This window comes from Drosophila subpulchrella, chromosome 2R (genome assembly GCF_014743375.2).
Source record: "Drosophila subpulchrella strain 33 F10 #4 breed RU33 chromosome 2R, RU_Dsub_v1.1 Primary Assembly, whole genome shotgun sequence".
In the NCBI taxonomy this organism is placed as follows: Eukaryota; Metazoa; Arthropoda; class Insecta; order Diptera; family Drosophilidae; genus Drosophila; species Drosophila subpulchrella.
Genome location: NC_050611.1, coordinates 18,537,029 through 18,562,163, shown reverse-complemented (window position 1 = coordinate 18,562,163; position 25,135 = coordinate 18,537,029). Strand labels below are relative to the sequence as shown.

The window sequence follows — 25,135 nt, the reverse complement described above, 5'->3', positions numbered from 1 at the left end:
TCTGGCGGTTCTGCAGTTTAATGAACTGTCCCAGTTGGCGAGGCGACAATCGGATACACAATCTTGAGATGTATTCAATAGTCACTTGGGCAAAACTATGGTGTGAGACCTAAGATAATAATAATAAAAGATATTCTAATTCTAATTTTTACAAAAAATTTTAAACTTATAGTTAAGATCTTATGACTTTTAAATGGCTTTTGTAAGTTTTTTTAAAGGTCCTTATAAATTTCTAAGCTTTTTTAAATGTCCAGCATAAATAAGGATTACCTAATATTATACTTACCAACAAGGAATCTAAAAATACAATTATCTTTGGGCTTAAATAAGAAACTATACTATGAATTTCGAAATATTAAAAAATATCCCTTTAACGATACAAATATAAGCTGATTACCTACTTTTAGGCACTCAATAAATGTTGTTTCAAGTCCTTAAAGGCTATACTACCCATCTTATAATTCCATTTTCTCTGTGCAACTAATGTGACATGCGAAAACCGCAAAACAGCATCCGTTCGCCGTAACCACATACCCCATAACCACCAGGACAATGAGTTCGCAGAACCATTTTCGTCCTGTTGATATTGATTTGTCAGGCAGCACCACCCAACCGCTGAACCACTGAACCACCCACCCACTTACGCACAGGTAACGATGTGATAAACGTGCCGTGCAACAAATATGCGACAACCACGCCCATTGCGCCCCCGAGCCACACAACAAACCCGAACCACCCAACCCACCGAGCCCACTTTTCACATCCCATCGCAAAAAAACCCACCGAAATTCCACGTCATTCAGCTGCCAAACGAAATTCAAGAGCCGAATCGGGGTCAGGGGTCACGGGGAGTAGCGGACGGATGAGTGGGCATCATCATAATCATAATTAGTCTGCTGAGAATGGCAGCCGCAACGATGTTGGTTTCGGTCTGTTAAGTGCAAAATATTGTAAAAAAAGAAGAAAGATTTTCGTAAATATATATGGTACATTTTTGGGGGGGCAGGGAGCATACTTAATTACTTTGCCATTTTCTTGTTGTTGTGCGGACTTTTGCTTGATTTGAGTTGGATTTTTATTTATCTTAAATATTACCGCCCTTGGGCATTTTTCGCCCCGCCCAAACGTGGCCAACAAATGGTAAAGAAAAGGCGGAACTGAGGCTGCTATAGAAAGCTAACAAGAGTAGGTACACTGGAAAATTATTATTTTTTCTTCGATTTTGTAACAATAAAATCTAAATGCAATCATATTTTAATTTAATAATGACAAGTATTTATGGAAACCTTATTAAAAAAACACTTAAATAATGATGATGGACGCGAGCTCTTTAGTTGTTTTATACAATTTTTGCCTGCTGAAGAAAACGTCTTTAGAATTTTATTAAAACGTTTAATTAAGTAAGGTTATAAGAAGTGCCACAAAAATCTAAAGTGATGAAAATAGACCAAAAAAAGTGGCCAGTTGTTGTTTTGTAAAAAATAAAAATAGAAAGAAAACCTGGTATACACTTTAAAGGGTATATGTTAATCAATTTTTTTAAATATTTGTATTTATGGAAACCATTTTCAAACGAAACGCGAATTCTTCAGATTTTTATTCAGTTTCAACTTTCTGAACAAGAAATCCCTTTATTTAGAATTTTTATCACCGAAAATAAGTGCTTGTTATAGTCTTTTAAAAATAAGTGAACAACCTGTTGTACATGTTAAAAAATGTTTCTTAATATTGTTTTATTTTTAAAAATGCTTCCAGAAAAGAGATAATTTTTTTCTGTGTATACTTAGACTGATGGACTGGCAGACAGACAAAGGGGCATGCAAACAAGGATGAGCACGCAGAGGTGCACAAACACCCATACAGCTGTGCTGCCTGCTTTTGGGCATTAGGCAATTGTTTCAGCCTCCATTTTTCAGGCGAAACCCCCGCATTTCCACCCCGGAAAAGCGTCGGCTGCCGTTTAACTGCCGCTTGACACAGGCCGAAAAGGAAAAGTGAAAATAACAAAAGCGAGAGGCGAAAGACAACAGAGCGAAGAAAGCAGGCCCGATGAAGGCAAATGCCAGTCGAAAGTGAAGGTGAAATTTGGCATGAAAACAATGCGAGACAGCGCGGTGGTTACGCCTCTTTTTAGCCTACTTTGCGGCGCTTTTGACTTTCGTTTTGGGCCTAAATGGCGACAGCTGTGTAAGCACAGGAAGACATTTAATTATTCATTGAAAGCACAAGCAAATGAGGAAACAAAATACACTTGAATTATGGCAAAACTAAATCAGACAGCAAGGAAATTAACTATTTTGTATTACTATAAAAAATAACAGATTTAATTAACCTGTTTTAATGTCAAAACCTCACTTAAGGGTCAAGTGCTTAATTTAACACTCGAGTACTTGACGCCCGCACACGTGTGCAATTAACGCACCTGACTGATTCAAGGCCAATAATATTTTGGCCAGCGCGTTCAGCCGGAATTCATTTACAAACAGTGGTCACGACAAGGATACATTTACTATCCGTTGGCCAAGAAATGGCCACAATTAGGATATTAATTAATTAGCATCTGGCATTTGGCTTTCTGATTAAAGAGGTGGGATAATTGCACAAGTATTGCTGAAAGAAGGCCTTCGAAAAGCAGGAACTCGTTATATATTTCGTAGAAAATAAATAAATAAAGGTTTTACACTTAAATATAAAATCCAAATCCTTAGAAAACTGAATTATCAGCTGTCTAATAAACTTCGCCAATTTACCACATTTCTTAAATTGCAAAAAATGCAATGCAATTGTTGAAGCTTTTCAGACCTTTCAACTCTTCGCCCATCTGAATCGTTTGGGAGCTGAAGCATTCAATTATTTCGCTGGCACATCCTGCTGCAAACTTTCGGTTGGTTTATTTATTTTCAAAAGCGCTGGTTTTTCCCCGTCTATTGAAAGTAATTAAAAACCATTGAAACTTTCGACCGCCGTTGGGAAATGGCAACGGAATTAGTGCGCAATTTTACTTGACCAGGGGGAACAGAACTTTCAATCGAAGGAACTTAGCGGATTTACAGGGAACCAAAAGTTGAGTTTCCTTTATTTTTAGGGGCAGCAAAACAGATGTCTCGAGGCCCTTTGCCAAATTTATGCGTGTATACGCTGCGTATACGTGATGAAACCTGCATTTCGGCGGCATACGTATTACGTATTCGCCCTGATGGCCCAGTTAGAGCCCGGCATTTCTCATTTGTCTCGTTTCGTATCGCCTCGTCTCCATTTAGTGCGCCTTGGCACGCGCTACAATTCCATTTTAATTACACGACCACAGTCGTCTGTCGACTGCTCGGCCCATTTGGAGTGCTTTGAGTGTAAATTAGTAGCTGGCAAACGATAAATGGGGATTTCGCTTACTCAGCCCCCCCGGCCAGTGGGCCATTTGGTAACTCCAGGGCCCGAGATGCCACGTGTTGAATCCTTTACGACTGTCGGGAGACAGAGCCAGAATGGGGGAACCATAAACATGCCTAGGGATCCTTTGGCAACGGATATGGGAAGTCGTTGTCGGGGGCACTTCAACATTCCATTCCGCCTTGGCCTTCTCCAAATGAAAATTATTTTGCGTTAATTTGTTGTGCAAATCTCGGGTTTTAAACGGATAACTTTGCATACAAATTGCTGTTTTAAAAGGAGCAGCAAAAATCCAATATTTCAGGCAAAATATGCAGTAAACATTCTGTTTTGGAACTGTTATTATTGTAATGAGAGAACAATAATTGGAAAATTGTAACCAATTGACCGTGGAATGCCATAAGAATGCAAATGGCCGGTTGAAATGTGCGTGTGTGCAATCAGCGATTCGATTGTTCAACTATTGATTGTGTGTTTATAGTGTGTTTATTGTAATCCGGCTTGTTTGAGGGCCCACTTATTGCAGTCACTGTGCAGCGAGGATATTATCCTTAATCGCACTCACTGTTAACTCAATGAGACGCAAACGGGCAAAGGACTTTCGATGGGGAATTAAGATTGATGGCAGTCAATTAGCGAACAGCAGGTAGGGGTAAACCTGTGATTAAGCAGAGATTAAATTGCGAAATGCCACTATTGAAAGTACTTTGGGGGATTAAAGTAACAATTAGGATGTTGCACATATTTCTTGGAAAACTATATATGCTAGATAATTAAATAGCAATTGATTAACAGATTACAGATAAGAATAAAATTATAAATTGGGGTAATCATTTACTTTACATTTACCTTTACCTTGGGTTATTATAACATTGAACGGATAGATTTAATTTTTAAAGTATTATAAAATTTGGAAAGAAAACTACCAAAACAAAAATAGAATTAATCCGTAAGTGCCAAAATAGCAATTACATGGAACTGAACCAATTACTCACTTCTATTTTATAAAAACTGGTGGCAGGTATATTTAATTTGTAAGGTATTGTTAGATTTGCAAAGAAAATTAACCAAAATAAAAATAGAATTCATCCGTATATGTCAAAATAGCAATTACATGGAATTTAACGAATCACTTACTACGATGTTATACCTTAATTACTAGAAAAAAACCTGTTGATAAGAATTCATGCCAGTTAATTAGTAGTCATTCAGAGTTTTACCAGGGATGTCCTCCTGAAAAGCCTTAATTAAAGTACTCAGGTTTTTCTGACTTCCAATTATGTTTCGCATTCATTGTTCCCCCAGCTCAAAGTTGACCCACATCCAGTTGATTATTCTTCGTTCCAGGAACTCGACTTTCGTTTGCACTGAGTTGTCCCATTCCTCATTATCAGCGGCGGCATCTTCTTGGGCATTTGCAGCTGGGAAAGGCACTAGGACCTGCCACATACAGGACACCGAAGTGTCATCGCCATGGCAACAAAAGCTGCGGCGGCCTTTGGTTGCCCGCAGTTCGATTGTTGCTGCCCCACCCCCTTTGGCCACCTCGGCCCACTGAAAACCCCCTCCCCTTAACCATTCATGCCAATGAGGAAGCCCATTGTTCTAGCCTGTTTCTGGCCGGGCCAAGTGGCCTCTACGCTTGCTCTTTGTGCCCCGATGCCTGCGAATGGGATGAGCGGGGGCAAAGTGGGTGAAAAACACGCACATTGATGGTGGAGACACATGCCAAACTTCAGGAACCATGAATAGATCTAGGCAAAACTTTCTCCGCCGGGTCACAGCAAAAATGACACGGATTCTGTGCAAAAAGCTTTGAATTTTTAAGTTGAAACCATAATTTCTGTTAAGCAAAGCTTATTTTTTAATTAAGAATAGAGGAATACATAAGACTTAAGTCTAGTTAAGCCTTTAAAAATTGTATAACATCTAAAAAGTAAATACATATAGGGGATGCCACACAAACCACTTTAAATGTATTTTTATTGCGCCTAAAAGTATGCAACAATATATATTAAGCTCATAAGTATAGTGAACAAAATCATTGCCTACTTTTAGGCACCTAAAAAGTGATTTTCAAACCTCAGCAATTCACGAAAGAAGAAACGTTTATAAAACATAAGTTCAGGGTTTTATGCTCAATTTGTTTGATTGATTGCAAACAGCATATTTTCCAGCTCCACAAAAACACAAGTCAATAGCAATATATTATAATAAACGTTTTATTTTCGTTTAATAAATACAAACGTCCAGTGCTTTCAATTTTCTTTGCCACCCTCTGTGTTCCTCCAATTAAATAAGAAGGAGAAAGTTGTGCCCTCGTTGCGATCCAAAAGTTTGGCCAAACTTTCTGACAACTGACAAGTTTGGACATCCAAAAGAGCGAAATAAAGCGGAACCATTTTTCATTAAATTCTTATATCTTTTAAACTTGGCAAGTCAACTTTAAAATTAACTATTTAATTAAAGCAGTCTGTAAGAACTGTATGTTAAGTAACTTTTTAGGTTTGTTCACCTTTTGGTTGAGCAATTACCATGTAAATATTTGTTAACTGTGCACTTCCTGCCAAAGCTTTTCCCAGCATCCCCAAAAGTATGTCTCAAAAAGAAATCAAAGAACTGTGAAACCAATTCCCTATATCCCCATTTCGATTCACGACAAACCGCCCAAAATGAACGAACATTTCCCCAGGCGAAATGGGAAAGCGCTGAATGAATTTCGTTGAATTATTTATGGGCTTCCTTTTTTTTATTTACATGAAGCTGCTTTTTTAGCTGATAACTCTGCACGCGAACTGGGCAATCTGTGCTCCATAAAAAAAGCCGAGCTATCAAAGAACAGCAACACTTTGCCCCCAATACCAAGGCATTAATGTGCACGGGGAGATAAAAAATACAGTGAGTAAAGAGATTTCATTTGCATGTATTTCGTTTGGGATTCCCTTTTTATTTAGGCGCAAGGCTTGACAATCACCATGTGATGACGTGCCAATGTCGAATTGGGATAGGTTGTTATTTCACCCGATGGCGATTTTTTAGCCACAACCACTTCATGGATTTTGGCACTCGGCCAGCAGGGAAAACGGAGAGAGGTGGTGGAACATATGCAGATGCAGAGATACAGAGATACAGAGATACATTTGCATCTGCACATCTGTTCGAGGCCGAAAAACGAAAGGAAAAAATGAGAGAACTGCAAGAAAAACAAGCATTTAAAATCGCTTTATTGTTATCCAGGTGGCAAAAGGGGAAAGGGGTCGCAACGCAATTAGCCGCGGATTCGGGGGATCGGCGGACAAGTTCCCAGCGCCACTTTTGCGGCAGCAGGCCAAATTGAATGTAATAAGAAAATGCAATAAATTCTCGCAAAAGCCAGACAAAAACGAAAGGGGCCTTAGTCTTGACCAAGTCGATCGGGAAATACCCTTTACAGATGGAGGAAAAATTCTAACTACCAAGGAATTTAAAAAAACGGATTGGGTTAAGAAAAGATATAGATAAAGATAAGGATATATAACAGATATTATTGTATTTGAATTGAAATGTAGTAAAATTTACCGATTAAAAGTGTAGACTTTAATAATATAGCAATTCTAATAATGTTTATTTTATAACGTTTGTCTATAGGTATATAAAACTAAGACCACATAAAAATCACACCATTGATATTGGAGAAAAGAGGGGTTAGACAATGAGGCTAAACCATATTTTGAGCAAACAAATACCGTTTAAAATTACTTACTTGTAAATTGATCGATCTTTAATTTTATTTATTATTTAGTAAGATCAAAAATATATTTTTGTGACTTGTAGTTTTTTACCTAGTGGATGATATGTTTTGTACCGATTAGTAATTCATCGCTTTATATTCATAGGGACATTTCCTTCCATGAACAAAATCAATAAAAGCTAAAAATAATATTTCCAAATTTAAAAAGTTATTCACTTGCACTTGTATAAAGCTAAAAATAATTTTATTTATTATACAAAATTATTAACTTGCACTACTTAATGGTGACGACAGTGCAAAATAAAGTGTTGACACACCATAAAGACGTTAAAAAATAATTTAAATAAGCAAAAACCATAACGCCGGTTTTATGTCCGTCGTCGAGCGGTAATTAAAAGTAATGATTAACCATTAATTGGTAATGGCGAATTTTCGTGAATTTTTTCGTTGTGCACCAAATAGATCAGCATTTCCACTCGACCGCCGCCCCAGCAGCGCGATCAATTAAGACGCAAACAAAAACCAATCGCTGCCCGCTGCACAGTGGGCCTGATCAGCAAAAGAATCATTAAAATTGTGCCGATTTCACGACCGCCAAAAGAGCAGCGGCTGCGACGCGACTGCGAATGCGATCGCTTTTGTGGGGCAGACAGAAGCGAATTGTATCTGCGAGATACGAGTTCGCAGACAGTCCAAAAGTTCGACTGAACGGGTCGTGGGGAGCGTTTTTTCGTTTTTTTTTTTTCGTTTTCTGCGGCAAATGGCAAACGGCCACCGATTGAAAAGTGCCGAAAAATATAACAAGACCGGGAAACGAGTAAAAATAAAAACGAATGTAAACTCTCACTGGCAATCTAATTGTTTGGACAACAGCTGGAACATTTGAATATAACAAAGCAGCGAATTCAATTGGTTCTTCCGCATTTTAGCCAAGAATTATACAAATTTAATGGCATAAATTAAAATATTTGTTAATAAAAATAAATGAAGTGCAAATCAATAAATAACTAAAGCCACGTTAGTTTGTCTGTGCATTAATATAAACATTTTAATAAGCCACCACAAAGAAATGTCAAATGATATACAAATATATCCCCAGCTTTAATATTTATAAAGCAAATCATCAATAGTGAAATGTGTAAAATGTGTATAAATGGTAGTTAGAATTGGCATAAATCGTTTGCATAAATTAAAACCAATTTTAGTAAACAAATCGTTAATCACCATCAGTGGCGAAATGTGAAATGCGCGATAAGATTGGCTTTGTTGGTTTGATTGTGTGCTTGATTGCCGCAATTTGTGTCAATTATGCGTGAGTGACACGCCCTTTTGTACCACCGCCCACGCTTTTAATTGAAATTTGTCTGTTTTTTGTCGTTTCTGCCGGTTTTTCGTGTCTTGTGTGCGTGCGAAAAATGCCCAGTTTGCGCTGATAAAGAAAATTAAAGCTGCACAAAGCACTCGAAGGCGGAAAATGGCGAGAAATGGCAGTCGAGCAAAGGCAATAACAAAAAACCAAGGCCCTGAGGGCAAAATAACACAAGCAAAAAAAAGCAGAGCAGCCGAGTGAAAGTATGGGATTCTGATTGGAAATTACCATTTGAGATACGAATCGATTTAATGATGATTTAGCAGGTTTGGGTTTCCAGCAGCCACCGCTCTTAAGACCCTTACAAAGTGTTCAGATGTGGGCTAAGTGCACTGGAGCAATTCTCAGAAATGAGCCAAGTGTCGAAATAATTTATTGGTTTACAATTAGGGGGGATTAGCACATTGGGATACCCTGTGGCATGGAATTAATATGATTTCCAATGAATAACACTTATGGCGTCATTAAGTGTTATCTAAATAACAAAAATATTTCTTTAGTTTATTTTTCATTCACAAAACTTATGAGTAATATATTTTGGATTTGGGCAAAATACCATTTTTAAATTCAAAACAATCGCCTCATGCTTGTTGTGAAAAGTATTATCCATTTTCAAAAATTAGCAAGTGTGAATAAGCGTTTCCGGTTCCAATTCGAGTTAATATAAATTAACGAATACATAGTGAATGCAGTTTAAACAATTTAAACCGACATTTCCATTCGTGAATAATTCAAGCGGAGTGTCAGAAGGTTTATTAAAAATATCAAAGAGGCAAGTCGACTGTAAGATGCCCTCTAACTTCTTATACCTCTGATATTCTGACTAAACCAACCACTTAGTAAACCAATAACTAGCATACCCCAAATACTGTATGATGTACAAAATAGCCTGCCGCCGAGAAAATATTTCAATGGGTTTTAATTGCCATGCTTGCAATTGAAATTTATTGCCCAGTGTTTGTGATATCTAAAGCAAATTATTCATAAATTACTATCTGCTTGGCCGAGTGACGCCAGCATTATCAGCTATCTACTGTGCGATATTCCGCATTATCTATGCAACCGAATTCCGATGGCTTTCAACATGCCCATTTACATGTCGACCGGCCAAGCAATTGGCAATGGGAATTTACCACAATATTTTATCTCCAATTTTGGGCAAGCGTATGTGTATGCTGTTAGGAGGGGTTATTTATTCGCCCGCCCAAATATTTGGTATTTTCATTAGAGCCAAACCGACCGACTAACCGAAAAGCGAAAATGTTGTGATAGTTTATGGTCTGTCCGTGTCTCTGGCAGATAAATAATTATTGCATTAGCCGCGAAAAGCGTCCAAACCGCTCTCGATTCGATTCGTATCGTAGCAACGCCCCAGCTTGATTTTGAGCCGGGCCGCGAAACGTGACACTTGGCTATCAGATGTGGCACCATGGCTAAAAGCGGGGGCATGTGGCACGTAACAGGTGGGCCAGGTGGGTAGTGGGTAACAGCTAGCAGGTAACAGGCAACCGCGCCGAAGGTTGCGGTTGGGCAGATGTAAGCGGAGATCCGCCCACATCGAGAATTTATCTCTTATCCTCCGGTTCGGGGGCCAAGCTAAACACGCTCACAAAATTGGTCATAAATAATGGAGTGGTAAATGCATAAATTAGGGCTATAAATTACCAATTTTAAGTTCAAATGAGTGAAAGGAAACCAAACCAAATCACAACAAGATTGTTAGGTTAGGAACTGATATAAAGTCTTTATTTATATTTGTTTATATCAGACGAACCCTTAATTAATCAAATTCATCATTATAAACTTGACGATAAGGCGGACTTGCCTTTGTAAAATATAAAGATTAACTTCATTGCTTCAGAGTTTAGATAAACAGGGCTTAAAGTATGAGCAATAAATGTTGGAGTCCAATAATTCGTCTAAATAGCAAGTGGAACGGAAATATTCCACACAACACACATAGTAAATATTACCGTAAAATTTTGCTAAAAAAATGTGTACCTATGAATTCTTCCAGTAATTATTCAATAAAAATTCTAGCTTTTTTGTTAGGTATTGATCTTTATCTTGTTTATGAGTCTTAGCTTTTATAAGGCGCGTCAATGGGTGTTGTACAATAATGATATAAGTACGTTAGGGTAATTAAAGCTTAAAAAGAAATAATTATGGTTATAGAAACGTATTTTTATCTTATCAAAAGTAACTCCATAGAAAACTTATTAAGCTCCACGCAGAGAAAATTCTGAAAATGTTCTTAAAAACAGAATCAGAATTCGCTTGAATCAATCAACAAATAAACTATTAGTCCAGTCAGTAGTATATACTTATCAAAATCTTTTTAAATGAACTCATTTTAACTTTTCCTTTCCTACCATTTCGTTCTAATATTAAGAACATTGATAGCAAAATGTTCCTACACGGTTTTTAAGAAAGAATGTTCTTAATTAAAGAACAAAGTTCTTGAATATTTCCCTCTAGCACAAGTATTTCTTTCTATTAATCATATGTTCAGTAAAACTTTGTTAAAAATATTACTGATAAGATGGCTCTCTCTTAAAAAAAGTTATATCTTTTTTTATATTTACTATATCTGCTATATAATCAAGAAATAATTGCAAGTGTTATATGTTTTAAATGTCAAATATGTTATAAAGCTTCTTTTTGGACCATGGTTGCTATATAACGTTGACAACCAGTAGCTTTGATAGTTAGAGATCATGTTCCCTATCTCTTGGTCCGATCAGTTGCGAAGGGGATATCACTTCTAAATCGAATCAGCTCTTTTTTGACTTTTTCCACCGCAAGTCCCCGCGAAGTGGGCCCAAAACCGGCTGGCCCGTGACCATTTAACAAGTTTCGTTCAGTCGAATCAATTAGCGCTGACGATCGGATCGCCAAGAGCGTCATCGGGGGCTCCAGGGTCTGACGTTTTGGATCGTTTCGGATTTCGATTTGGGTTTACTTATGTTAATCAGCTGGCCGGGATGCAAATGAGCGTTAACAGAGCCGCTGCTTTCAGCTAACAGAGCTCCCAAAAGCTCTCTACGGATATTTCGCTCCAGAAAATAAAGGTAGTCGGTTGGCCAGAACGCGTTTGTGACTCGAGCGAAGCGCACGTGCCGGGAAAACGATACGAATTCGCAGAGCCCAGTGGCCAAGAAAGGAAAAGCTGGGGAAAAACTGCCCCTACATTTTTCAGCAGTGTGTGTTTGTGAGTGAGTGCGTGCGAGAGGCAGAGGAAATCTTGTGTAACCCGCGAAGAGAGAGTGGGAAAGAGAGAGGGCGACGACAGCTGGGAAATTCACCACAGGCCATGGACTTGGATTTTCCGCTCGTGTGAAAATATATTCGCACGCTCACTACGTTTCGGTACGCCACCAAAGGCAGTTGCTCCTCAGATTTTCCCGTCTCTCGTGCGTGTAGTGCAGTGTAGTCCCAATAGGACCAGTAACAGAAAGTCATCGCTGGAAAAGTAAACAAAATAAACGCCAAATGCCGATGGCACAAGTGCTTGAAACTAGAAATTTAACTGCCAAATACTGGGCTCTATAAACCAAAATACCCCCCATGAGAATAGCAAAAAGCGGTCATAACTATTACAGCCATTATGGTTAAAAAAGTGCCCCAAAAAGCGGAAAACAAAAAAAAAGCGATGGCAAGTGATACGGAAATGATAGTAACTGTTGCTTTTCGCTCGCAAACACAATGGTATATGTGTTACAGGAACACAGAGCTTCAATCGAGTCCTTTGTGGATTTGTGTTTGCGATTCCGTTTTTGGATTGTGGCATCAATCAATGTGAACTCTGCAGATTTTGTATGCCTAGGCAGGGTAGCAAAGGGGTTGCTATAACTATTAAACAGTTAAATAAAAGTGATAGGTAATATAGAAATTTAAAAAATAAATGATAGTAAATCTTTATTCATTTAAATTTAGCTTAATCAGCTTCTAGTAGCAAAGGCCTTGTGACACTTGCTTTGTTTTTGAGTAACTGACTGAATTTATTTAAAAAAGTGAAGACAACCCAATATGCACAAAAAAATGTTGTTAATTTCTCTAGGTTTTTAAAATAAATACAGTTGGTTAGACATAATTTAAGCAAGTGTCATAAGGGCTTAAAACAAAGAACACACTACGTATGCTTGATTTTTTTGTAGACAGAACTAGGGTCAGAACTAAAAACTTTAAAAAGAGGATTTAAATGGGTTTAAAAAAGTGTAGTACAGAAACTGTTTTAGGAGTGGTAGCAAAGTGGAATAATAAAAAAAGAGATTATTAAACTAAACTATAAGCTTTTTAAAGCCATACCAAATGGATTTTTGGATAGATCACGAGCCATAAAATGACCAAAAATTGTTATTCAGCAGGCAAACGAGGAATGCAATCTAATATTTATGCGAGCGTTGTGAATTCAAAACAAATATAGGGTGTACCCCGATCGAATCCCGAATTGGCCCACCTGCACAGGTGAGAGCAGTGGCCAGCAAGAACGTGTCTGTTGGCGAAGCACACAAAAATTGGCGTTGCAAAAATTTCAATAAAGCTGAAAAACAAAAGCAAAACATTGAAATAAAAATTATTTCGTTTGCACTTCGCTTTTTTATTTGCACGCGCGTCTCTTTTTGCCGTGAAAAATAATATTATTTGCAAAGTTCTTATTTAGCCCCCCCACAAAAAACCCCTTCAGAAATTCTTTTGTACAATCAACCGTCGGCGCATTAAAATTAATGCTAATTATGAGCTTGTTTGCCCGTCTCCCGGTGACATTTGCCTGAGTTTTTGTTTAATTGCTGCGCTTGTTATGAGAAAAATCAATTTGAAATCGATGCGAGCGGGACGCGAGTGAAAAATAATTAAATAAACGGCCGAACGTGCGGCCAGTGATTAATAAAATTATGCAAATCGCTTTGGGCAACGCTTTTAAAGCGGGCATCTCAAGTCCAGTTTTTTGCATCGTTATTTTCTCGCATTATTATAGGATGGCATTTAGGGCCTAATAAAAACACGCCGAGAACTAAAACTGAAAATCAATAAACACAAAGCCAGCCAGCCAGAGAAGTACGTAACAAGCCAAATGCGGCAACAACAAGTGAGCAAGTTAAAGAACCTTTGCGATTTGTAAACGCTGCGAAATACCCGTCGAGCTAAAAAAAAAAAAAAGAAGAAGGTAAAAAAAGAACATTTAATAGGCGAACAATGTCGGAGGGCAGCGATAACAACGGGGATGCCCAGCAGCAGGGGGCGGAGGGCGAGGCGATGGGCGAGAACAAGATGAAGTCCCGCCTTCGCAAGGGAGCCCTCAAGAAGAAGAACGTCTTCAATGTCAAGGATCACTGCTTCATAGCCCGGTTCTTCAAGCAGCCCACGTTCTGCTCCCACTGCAAGGACTTTATCTGGTGAGTTTCCTATCTGTAGTGTGTAGCATCCCCAAGTTATAGAGGTCCCTCCCCATAAACATGGAACCACCCACATATACCCCCCTCCCCTCGACGGCACTTGTGGGTCTACCAAGCATGGCCAGCAATGCGTCCACATAACATCAGTGGTGGGAATCGATAAATGTATATTGACAAGGCGAAAGAACTGAGCAACAATAGCGGAATAGCGCAAATAATAGAGCCACATGGCAACAAAAACAAAGCACCCACAATGGTTGCCAGTGGTCAAACCCAATTTTTAGATAAATATCGAATTAAGTCTGTGGTCAGCATAGCACACCTAGAGGTACTTTGTTCCAGGCCAGGCACTACATTTAATAAAAGATTTCAGTTGTTCGAAATATCCACAAAGGTGTATCCACAAATGGGCAATCCGGTTTAAGTGCATGCATTTATAGTATTTATTCATGGCTTTATTTATCTTCACAAAAAAGATTAAAGTTGGTTTTCTTTGCTTTTATTAAAATTGTTATTTAGATTGCGTGGTCAACAGTAGGTATCTTAAGTAAAGAAAACAGAAGTGACCATCTTAAGAAATTTTACTGAAAACTAAAATCAAGCAATTAACAGCCAATTACATTTAATTTAAATTCATAATCAAATTTAGCAGGAAAAATAAGTTATTAAATTTCTTACTTAGATTGCATGGCTAACAGTAGGTATCTTAAATAATAAAAACAGCGTTGACAGTCTAAGGAAATTAAACTGATAACTAAAAACTAACTACAACTAATTTAAATTTGTAATCAACTTCAAATATAAAATGCAAGCAATTTCAATTCAAAACACAAATTCTAATTTAACTAGAAATTCATTTAAGCAAGTGCCTAAAATATGCGTTTTTTGTAAGATTTATTTTATAAAGATTACTAAAATTTGTTCTTATTTATTTAAGGGGTGTAAAGTTTAGACAAATGGCAACAAGTTTAAGGCTCTATTTACTAGAATTACAAAAAAGTGAAAGGTCTTTAAGGTTTACACATAGATTATTTACGATCCCTGGACTTAAGGAAACTCACATTTGTTGAACAACTTATTAATAACCTTAACAAAATAATCAGCAAAATCAAATCAGAACTTCGACATAAATAGTACATATTCTAAAAATGCAAAAAAGTTAATTTTAATAAAACAAATTTGTTTTCATTTTTAAAAACTGTTTGAAAAAGGTTGTACCCCAAGTAAACAGCAGCCCTGTACCTCCAGTCAAGTAATTCCCCTCAAAGACTTGTTGTTTTAGCTGGTCCTAAAGTTCATCCTGAAGCTTCAACAAACCAGCAAAAACAAAAGCTAACCTGTGTAATATTTAATTTAGGTAAGGCTGCCGAAATCTGTCTTAATCCATTGTTGCTCCCTAAGCAAAAACAAACAGCAGAGCAGGGTAAAAACACCGAAATTATATGGGGTAACCTGTTTACTTATGGCAGTCCTGCCCGCCGAGTCCCAGAATTCACTTCCTGGCCTGCCAACATCCCCGTGGATTATAAATCAATTTCATGCGCATTAAGTTCCCCCCTCGAAAAAACTCCTCCGTTGAAAAAAACACATTTGTTGACATGAATTTTGAACAGAATTTTGGTTTTTGCAGCGGTTATCAGTCGGGATATGCATGGATGTAGGTATTCTAAAAGGATCCACTTTATTCCATTCATTGCGTAATGCTAGAGAATCGTGGTAGAATTTCCAAATTTAAAAATCGTTGTAGAATTTCCATCAAAGAAAGTGGAAGTGTGTCGTGTGGCCCACACAAATTAATTAATTCGCCACTTAATATTCATAGTCAGAGTTGCCCTCCAACCACAGACACTTTGACGAGCCATTCCAGGGATATTAATTCATATTTAATAAACAAACACACTCCGTCTCTGCGCAAAGTGTCATAGTTTCAGAGCGTTGCGATGACAATTTAAAGCCAGAGTCTAATTAATGGATATGGAAGTCGCTGGCACAAAGCGCAGCCAATTTATTAAGCTTGTCTTGTGACTCTAGTCATCGCTTTGGGCTCTTTAGCTAATTGTCGGCCAAGACATTTTGGCAATAATTAAATTAATTGCTGTTTAAAATGCGAAACCAGCCGCCAGCATCATCGATCTATGCCCATAAACCTGGGTGGTTCCAAAACCGAAAATTTTGGCCACCCCAACGCCCAAAAAAAGTATCAAGTGAAACAACAAAAAAAAAATCTCTATTCGCTGTTTTGCCGGCACTGCATCATTATTACACGTAATTAACGCGCTTTGACAGCAATACCAGCAAACAGGCTAAGTGCCACGCCCACCGCCGCAAAACGCCCCTCTTTTTTTGGCAGTGGGGGTTGCAGCTAATTAACAACTCCAGCCACTGTTACACTTGGTTTCGACTTTTAATTAATAGTGCGGGGACTTTGGGGGCACGCACACAAGGCCCAGTGTTGCAAAGAGGCGTTGCAGGCACGTATCTGAGTGGTTCCGGGGGTGTGGCTTTCGGGGAGGCGAACTGTGGATGGTGCGGCAGAGCTGCGGCAGCAAAGTGTCACCCGCCTTCTTTTGCGGGTAGCAGGTGAAACATTTGCCGTGTTTACGGCACGTCATTTGCATAATAGCGCGGAAACCGAAAAGGTCACGATGGAAATTCCAGATGGAACCTCCAAATACCCTGAACATATCAATTTGCATTTTGCAAATGATAAGAGAGGGATTAAATAAAAGTTCACTAATTTAACATCATGGCTTTTAAAGTTCTGAATAATTTACTGTTGAAATTAAATATTATTTGGAAGATGACAACATCTTTTATTAATCAAAGTATTAATTAATCAGTACACTGTTAAAAATGTAGTACCAAAAATAAAAGTTTGCTTATTAAATTTAACATTTTGTATTTTATATATACATAAATTATATAATTTGTAAATATATAAGTATAGGTAGAAAATATGAGGCACGACATTAGTCTACTTAACTTTTAGGAGTTTACGTTATAAAACTAATTTCGTATTAAATTCAAGATTTATAATTTTTAAATTAATAGTTAAATCAACTGCAATGAATGAAAAACATGGCCAAATATCATTTACAGTATTTCTTATCGGTGTATGCAATTACTTATTTAATTAACTTTAAATAATAAAGGGTAATTTTGAAATGATCTTCCGAAAAGAAAACCGAGTTTGTAAGCCTATAACGGCTAATTAATTGGCTTTAATTCAATTGAATACAAAAATGCCACTAATTTTATGCTGTTTAATTTTTAACTGTTTAAATAAATATTTTCCATATTGCCATTCAGGACATTTCATATTTTTGTTTGATTAATTAATTTAAATTGCAAACATTCTTAACCCCACCATCCCTTTGTGCCAGTTGTGCCTTTTTTCACGTTGTTGAAAAATATGCGCTTAATTAAAAATTGAAATGCATAAAAAAGATGCCTCGAATCGTAGCATAACTGCAGGCGCGGGAAAATTGCTTTTTCACATCATTTGATGGGCAAACAAAAAGCGGGGGAAAAGCCGGGGGGAAACTGAAACTGAAAACAGCGAAAAGTCAGAAACAGACAACCTGGTCGGACAAAAGAATTAAAATTAAATGGAAAATGGAAAATGGAAAATGCGGGCTCGATGGAGGGAAAGAAACAGAATTATGAAACGAGCCACAATTTCGCACTCGTTAGCAGCGATAACAAATCGCCCGATTTGTGTGAATTGTCCAAGTGGTTACGACCTAATCGGATCAACTTTACTTTGGCTTAACAGACCGAACTTTGACCGGGTTTCGGGCCCGTTCGTGCTGAAACTTATTCAACTGCAGTTGCAAAAGTTGGCCAAACAATTTCCAGCGCCTCAACTTGCTCCTTCTATAATTTATATATATTCCATATAGTATATATGCGTTTTCCCACCGTGCATGTGAATAATTTGCCTTGTCCCAAATTGCAGTCCGGACTGGACACCAAAGGCTTAGGTGCTTGGGGTGGGCAAAGCGGTTTGTGGTCAAGTCATTTATGGTTGAGGGCTGGGAAACGGCTGGGAGCGGCCTTTGGCCCTCCAACAGGTCCTGGCCATTAACTAGTGGCCCGGAATGGGGCTGAATGGCTTTAAGTTCTTCATTTAAATAGGCAAATATTCAGCAAAGTTAAGCTAGCTCGTATTACACATTTTAAAAATGGTTTTAAATATTTTTAAATGTGAACTAGAGATACAAAAATATTAAAGGCAATAGAACACATCGACGCTATTCTAGATTCGGAAAAATTCTTTAAATATTAATAACAAACTTATTGGGTCCGTAAACCTATATTACTTAGCAAGCAACAACAATTGAAGGTTAAATCTTAAAACATACCTCTCATTTATTGATTTTAATTCAGATACCAATAGGAATTAATTTGGCTAATATTCCGTTGTAATAGATATTTATCTATCTGGCCCTGTGGTATTATATAAAAAGCATTGATACGAAGATCAATAGTGACTTAAAATATATTTAATATTTGATATTCATAATAAAAGTCATTCCATAAATGCAATTTCTCATTTATAAGAATAAGGTTTAGAACATAGGAACTTATTAACATTTTTTAAAAAATAAATCGAAAATAAAATCTGTCGCTGATTTTGGATAGCTGAACCGAAAAAATATATTTCCTCCATTTTCATGTAGATCCATTTTGGTCACATGATTTTTTTTCTCAGTCGCATAACTTTTATTGACAGAGTATGGATTGTATTCAATCAGTATTTTCATTAAAGATTGTGGTAGGTTTAGTTTACAAATTCAAAATTTTCAAATTTTTCATTCCAAACATACATTTACTCAATAGGCTAAAGGTATGGATTTACAATAGTTGAATAAATTTATTAGAAAAACTTATAAAGCGTAGTCAAGATCAAATCAGTGGGTATTTAATCAGTATAATAAATATAAAATCATGCTAAATTTATATGGCAATAATTATTTAGATCATCACTGTTCAAACTTATACCTCCGCTTTTCACTTAAATGATTATGTAAAGTAAACAAGTTCATTTAGAGTAGTTACGATAAAAGCAAAGCAAACAATTTGACATTTAAGCAGGCCTAAACTGCGAGATTCTATGAATTCCCTGAACCGTTTTTATATTGATTAGTTTTAAACGTCCCATGGGGCTGCCAACCGATGGGTCCCCCCTCGCTTAGCGTATTGATTAATGGTGAATTAAGTATTTATGCTAATTGATGTAATGCCAGTAATGTAATAGCTCTGCGGACACAAATTGACTCGTTTCAATTTTTTTACAGGGGCTTCGGGAAGCAAGGATTTCAGTGCCAAGGTAAGGGATCCCCCGAGAACTTCGAGAACTTCGACCTGCAAATAACCCTTGCTACTTTCTCCTTTCTCCGCCTGCAGTCTGCTCCTACGTGGTGCACAAGCGGTGCCACGAGTATGTCACCTTCATCTGCCCGGGCAAGGATAAAGGCATCGATTCGGTAAGTGCGCACCAACACATATGCTAAACAGGACAAATATATATATATATGGATATATGGATATATATGTGTGTGCAGGATAAGGCACCCGACTGCATTTCCATGTGCGAGTGTAGGCGGAACGGGGACCTATTTGCATTGCTTTTAGTCTTTGTGGGCTCTGTCAAATTAAACTGTCATTTGGATTTTCGGTTATGCCGGGCTTCGTCCATCCGTCCATCCGTCCGTTCCAAAAGTCCCAGCTGTCATGTCCTCTCGTCCCGACTCGCCTGTCAACTTTGCTTTGCCAGCTAAGCAGACTCGGGCTAAAAATGCGAGTTTTCCTTTGCTGCTGGGTTATGGAAAATGTCATTCGGATTTTTCCGCATACATCAAGCTTTCTAGAGTGTATTTATTCAGGCGAACCGCAACACCCAAAGAAATGAGGACTTTTCATATTTTTCCTTCTACTATAGTTTATGAAAATCAGTGTTGGGAAGTTCCTTGATAGCTAGTTACTACTTTTTATAAAACAAGCCTTTTCCAACACTAGTAAAAATAGTTTTTTTGGCCTAGCCTCTAACACTCAGCATTCTTATTCGCGTTTACATTGTGACCAGAATCTATGTGATTTTATATTAAATATTTAACACATCTTTCAAACGAAATTAATAAAAATCTTTATTCGGGACGTAAATATTCCTTAGAATTTTCTTTCCGTGTTCTGCTGACTATCCAAAGGAAAATGCTGTGTTGGGTGGACAAGTAAAATATGGCAGGAATATATAGAGAAAAGAGTCTCAGATGGATTGCGTTTCGGGGAAGGACAGCTATAAAATAGAGTAGTTTTTTTCCGGGCTTAAATTTCAGTCCCCCCCCCCTCCCGCCAAACTACGCACATGGAAAATGTAGGAAAAATATTTTAGCTTAAAAGCAGTTGCAAACTTACACTGAACTTATGTAGAGTTTGTCATTTGTTATGTTTTCAGTGCGAAAGTTAAACGCGAATTTGTTAATTTGTCATTGTGCTCTGTTGATTTACCATGAACAAAATTTGTACTTTGTATTCTTTTCCATGTGTGCATCCACCAAAATCAAACCAAAAACTCAATTCGCTGTCCAACTCACGCTGTCACGAAACCACGCACCAAAAAAAAAAAAAAATAAAAACACAACAAAACAAAATGAATTCGCAATCGAAATTGAAATTGAAAATGTCGCAACCAAAAAAATAAAAATAAACAAAATAATCGAATAAAGGACTCACCAAAAACTCAACACAATTTCGAGCCATTCACATACGCAGGACCCACGTTCTGCGATCATTGTGGTTCCCTGCTGTATGGCATTTACCACCAGGGTCTCAAATGCTCAGGTAACCCCCAACCCCCTAAAGCTAGAACCCTTTTTGTAACCCCGATAAGTGTTTTTCCCCTCCGGCTTCTATCTTCTATCTCTAACCACCAAAGTTTTTCGCTTCTCTCTTTCACTTAACTTTTAATCCTTTTCCGAAATAACGAAAAAACTGAAAACCCCGAAAAAAACCCCGACTGACTGTGTAAACAATGATGATAATGTGTGTGCGTGTGTATCTGTGTCTGTGTCGGAATTAAATTTTAAACGCAATTTGACCTGGTCAACAACATGGGAAAGTTTCTTTGGCAGGCCCTAAAAGTTAATTATTTAAATTGTTTAACCTACAAACATACAGATAGGTAGATATATATATATGTGTAAGCAGGCCGCACCTTTGTAAATATGTCGATACACCCGGGCAAAGGCTTTCTTTTTGCGTATATGTATGTACTGCTTTGCTTGCTCTTCACTTTCCCGTAACCGAACCGCACCGAAAGTTTTCTCTGTGTGCCACGTGTAACCCACTTTTCCACCCACTTTTCCATCTACTTTACCCCTCCCCCGCCTCCCTACCAATTCATTTGCATAATTATGCACATGCCAGGGATACTCCGAGGATTCCAGTGGATGCGGAATGGGCCCAACTTAGTTGCCAAACAATGCTCGTCATTTGTTTAGACATTTTTGTGCAGCTGGCCTGTGATATAAATATAATTTTAATGTCTTTTGGGCCCACTAACAAATTGTGGAAGTGCCACAGATAAAAAGTTTTGCAGGTCCTGCCTCGAGGTTGCAACAACTGTGGCATGTGCCCTAAATTCTTCATCCCTACACATTTTTTCTAACTTTATGTGTTTTTATTATACTGAAGCATTTTTGATAAAGTTACACCTATGACGAAGTTAAATAAAGATAACAGGATAGAACAATAGCACAATTTTTAACTAGTTAAATTAATTTTTTATGTTATTAAAATAGAAAAAATAACACTAAAGAAAATGTTACATTTCATTTCTCAAAATAGGAAAGTTTTTCACTATATGGATATTAGTTTAATCCTCTGATTCGGAACTCTTATAAACCAATAAAGACAAATGGTAATTTTGTAGAGTTATCAAGACTTAAAAAGATAAAGTTTTTATATTCAATTTATAAAATTTTTACATGGCAGTTTAAAAATTGACTTTATATACAACCTTTTTTTTGTTAGTGATTTTAATTGAAAGATTATATATATTTGATATATCTATTATAGTTAATTTAACAATTTTAAACATTGATTTTAGACCGACATTTTTTTTTTATTAGAAAAATGTATAAAGTAAATACGACCAACATCGTATCTAATATTTTGTACCTCGATTTTTAGATTTTATCTTAATATGGAATAGTTTTTTCAAGAAAGTAATATGTTGAAAGTAAATACGACTATCATCGTATCTAATATTTTGTAAATTTTTCTTTATATGGAATAGTTTTTTCAATAAACTAATATGTTATGCTACATCACATCTAATACTTTGTTCATAAATACTTTTTTTTATTTTATCCTAATGTGGAATAGTTTTTTTCAATAAAGTAATATGTTGAAAGTAAACATGAGCTACATCATATCAAATACTTTGTACATACATTTTTAAATTACATAATGACACTTAGTAATTTTTGTATTAAATATATATATTTCATTTAACTTAAATATTATTTGTACTACATTTTTTACCAGTGTACCCCTTTATTAAACACAACTTAAATGTTTTGTGTAATCAAGGTGTTACCCCTTGAGTAGTTTGATAAGTATTGTTTCGCCTGCCTTTATGCGGAAACTGTAACTACTGTAGGCCATCTTCCGTGTGGCTTGTCAGTGGATCTGGCAATTAATTCACAGCCATGGCAACTGGCCTAATTAGAACGAGTCACAAGTAAACACCTGATGCAGAGGCAATAAAAGAGCATTCTGCGAATTGGAAAATCAAATGTCAATTCCAAGTGTGCCGTCAGGTGCGAAGCCATGGCCATGGCAACCCCTGGAAAATGCTTTCACCACCCCCTCCTACCTCCTCACCAATTGTGGCTTTTCCCCTGTGTTTATGTGTGTGAAATACAATCTGGCCTAATAACCTTACATGTTGCCTTTGTCAGTTCCTTTCGCTCTTTATTGCATCAAATCGGATTAAATCTATTGCGACAGGTGTAGGCAAATCAATTTTTGCCAAAGCTTAGCTCTTCACACCTGAGCAGAATCGTTTGGGATTTCTTGAAATTTGATGGTAATTCGTACTTCAAGCGGAAATTGAAAACAAATGCAGTTAGGCATCATAAAATGCTATCATATGGCCGTCGCATACCCAACGATATGACCACGTTTTTGGAACCCCTGCCCATCTGTTCTTATCTACGTTGTCTGAATAAATGACATGGCAATTTATATTTGCCAACGTTTTCCACCACCCCCCATTTGTTATCGGGCATCAGTTGTTAATATGCTGTGGCAGTTATAGTATGTATGCTGGCGTTTTATATACCAAAAATTACATTCAATGGAGTAATGGGAGCCGTCATACCATCGCATCCAGCTAGATGATGATGATGATGATAGCGATATGGAAAAGTGGAGCGAAGCGATTTTTACGATGGTGGGGCACAAAATTTGTTAGGTGACAGCGAGCGACGCAAGGAATGCTGTGATAAATTTACGCTGCAAATATTTTTTAACAAATTTCTGCGCTGGCACGTGGCAAATAAGTAGGCGTCAAATGGGGGCGTGTTAGCCAAATGAAATTCTATCTGCTTTTAGGCGAGTGTGTGTGAGTGTGCGGTGGCCAAAAGATTTATTGGGAAATGTCTGACACAGGGTGTTTGTTTACGATGCTTTCATGTGGTGAGGCTGATACTGTGATGTAATGATAAGAATGAAGCACACTTTATACAGTCAAGCTTCAGTGGCTGGAACTTTTATGTTGGGGTGTAGTAAATTGGTTTGGTAGATATGCATTTCATTTAAATTGGGTCAAGAGTGCCTTTTTAAACAAGTATAAGATTGGGGAATGTAATCATTATAAGAGATTCTGAGAGAGATTTTATTTTTTATTATTTTCTGTTTAAGAATAATCAATATTTTTAAGTTTTATAACCATTTATCAGGAATAGTCATTACTTGCAAGGGAAAATATGTATCGCTCAGTAATAATTATTATAATGAGATTATATAATAATATAATGATGATATTATTCAAGTTGCAATTGGATTCCTGATAAATATCAAAAAATCATAATAATTACTGATTTGATAGGATTATCTTAATACTAACCAAATGGTATTATTGTTATTTGGTAGTTTTCAGGTTCTAAAATCAAATATATTGGTTATTTTTGATCCCTGAATAAAATTGTTCTTATCACCAAACAAGAATATATGAATAGACATACCAAATCCATATTATTTGATTTCATTTTTGTTATTTAAGTTTCCAGCTACATTAGAAATGAAAAAGCCCATCTTGAGAGCTATTGAGGTTCCACTGTGCACCCCAAATTCCGCAATGTCGAGGGCCTCGGGACTCGATTCGAGTTTCGGCACCTGTGGCTGTCCAGGGTCCCTCAAAGACGAGTCCAATTGGAGGCCGCGTACACACACGTGTTTACCCTCAATGCGATTGCATTTAATCCAAACAAATCCGCCCACCGACGCCCACCCACGCGGCCTTGAGCATGCCCGCCAAAGTATGCAACAACTTTTTTCGTTGCTGCCAAGGACGTTCGTGGGTGTGTATGTATGTCTGTCTGAGTGTGCGAGTGTGTTTGCTTTCCGCTGGTGTTTGTCTTTTGGTAGCAAAAGGATATTAATGGCTGAGCAGCTGTTGAACCTTGGCGGAGACAAACAACAAATGGCTGGGGCCCCCAAAAAATAGGGGGAAGGATATATGGGGGAACTACTCAGTGGATGCTCATGCTGGCGCATAATGCTATCAAGTGTCCTTGCCTGGGGCACCACCCACATCCCATCCACCCACCACAAACTGACACAACAATCGAGGGCGGAATGTTCCACCCACCCACGAAAAAGAAATAACCTTAAAGTTTGCACCCAATGTCACGTGTGAGAAAGAATTTTATTTGTGTGAGTGTAAGAGCTCCTTGAAAAGGATTAGGCAGCATTTGTCTTTGTGTGTGCAACCTTCGCTTATGTTCTACTGTATAATAATATATATATATTTCTGTGTATATACCCACTCATCACACTGCCACCATAAACCCGCCCACATTTTCATTTGATTCCGCTGTTTGTGACATGTGACGGCCAACTTGCAACTCAATTAACGTCGCGTTTATTTCATTAGCACGAAAGCAAAACTGCAGAAGTGGAAGGCATCTGCAGCAAAAACCCCCGAAGAGGGTGGCATTTTGATGGTAAACAGCTATTGGAAAC

The 25,135-nt window shown here is 37.4% G+C and overlaps 1 protein-coding gene across 8 annotated transcripts in view; it reads left to right on the top strand.

Moving 5' to 3' along the window:
• Positions 1-11,577: 11,577 nt before the first annotated feature.
• The window catches only part of LOC119551966 (protein kinase C, brain isozyme), a 35,235-nt gene continuing 21,677 nt past the window's right edge, over positions 11,578-25,135 (top strand). Inside the window, exons 1-6 of one of the 8 annotated variants that reach the window (XM_037861671.1) lie at positions 11,578-11,697; positions 13,465-13,882; positions 15,513-15,539; positions 19,183-19,214; positions 19,292-19,371; positions 20,611-20,725. In XM_037861671.1, coding sequence (XP_037717599.1) covers positions 13,683-13,882; positions 15,513-15,539; positions 19,183-19,214; positions 19,292-19,371; positions 20,611-20,725 — 454 coding nt within the window. In that variant the 5' untranslated portion in view covers positions 11,578-11,697; positions 13,465-13,682. Of the gene's footprint in view, positions 11,702-11,822; positions 11,959-12,850; positions 12,954-13,464; positions 13,883-15,512; positions 15,540-19,182; positions 19,215-19,291; positions 19,372-20,610; positions 20,726-25,135 lie in introns of those variants that run through there. The other 7 variants (XM_037861670.1, XM_037861667.1, XM_037861668.1 and 4 more) reach the window with 7 other exon arrangements.